The following is a 658-nucleotide window of genomic DNA, read 5'->3' on the forward strand; positions in this document are numbered from 1 at the left end:
TTGTTGAGCAGTGTTATTTATTTTTTTCCAGTCTCGCTAGGGCTCCTTATCCTCCCCACGACTGGCCATCTGTTGGCGAGTGAGACTTACAGGTACCAGTTGGTGAGAGTCATCATGATGTACAGCGACGCCAGAGCCAGTTGGAAGTGGAAGGCCGAGTAGCTATAAGTCACCCCGTCCTCCTCATTGTCCACAGCCCTACGTACGCCGTCCTCTCCCACACTCACTCCAGTCTCGCCGCCACCCTCCTCCGTTTGCAGCAGCTTGTTCACCTGAGTGTTGCTCGATGAACGAATACTGGGAAACAAGGAAGAGTAAGTGGGATCACATATGACGAAATGTCACAAAACGCAATACACGGAGACACCAGACTCACCTGGCATAGAGGGTGCAGAAGAGAAAGATGAGCAAGCCAACAATGCTTTGAGCATCCCACCACTGCAATTGGCCTGGCGTGTGCTCAGAAGTTGTGGGGGTGCTGACATTCGACACTATGCTCAACAGGCTGGGGTTACACTTGCGATCTATGACATCAGCCCACACACAAACACAGACAATGGAACAGAGGATTGTGACAAACACGCGGGATGCTACTTTACAAAATTGCAGATCTCTATCTCTCTATTTAATCACACACACACACACACACACACACACA

General features: G+C 50.2%; 1 protein-coding gene across 1 annotated transcript; it reads right to left on the minus strand.

Annotated features, from left to right (window-relative positions):
• Nucleotides 1-28: 28 nt before the first annotated feature.
• LOC109508876 (serine incorporator 1-like) lies at nt 29-621 on the minus strand (the record flags this gene model as incomplete). The annotated part of the gene is made up of 2 exons (XM_019858816.1): nt 29-297; nt 377-621. Coding segments are annotated over 2 exons (456 nt in total), but the record flags the coding sequence as incomplete, so codon positions are not given.
• Nucleotides 622-658: the final 37 nt, after the last annotated feature.

The sequence above is a fragment of the Hippocampus comes genome, unplaced genomic scaffold (genome assembly GCF_001891065.2).
Source record: "Hippocampus comes isolate QL1 unplaced genomic scaffold, H_comes_QL1_v1.1 C16661446, whole genome shotgun sequence".
Lineage (NCBI taxonomy): Eukaryota > Metazoa > Chordata > Actinopteri > Syngnathiformes > Syngnathidae > Hippocampus > Hippocampus comes.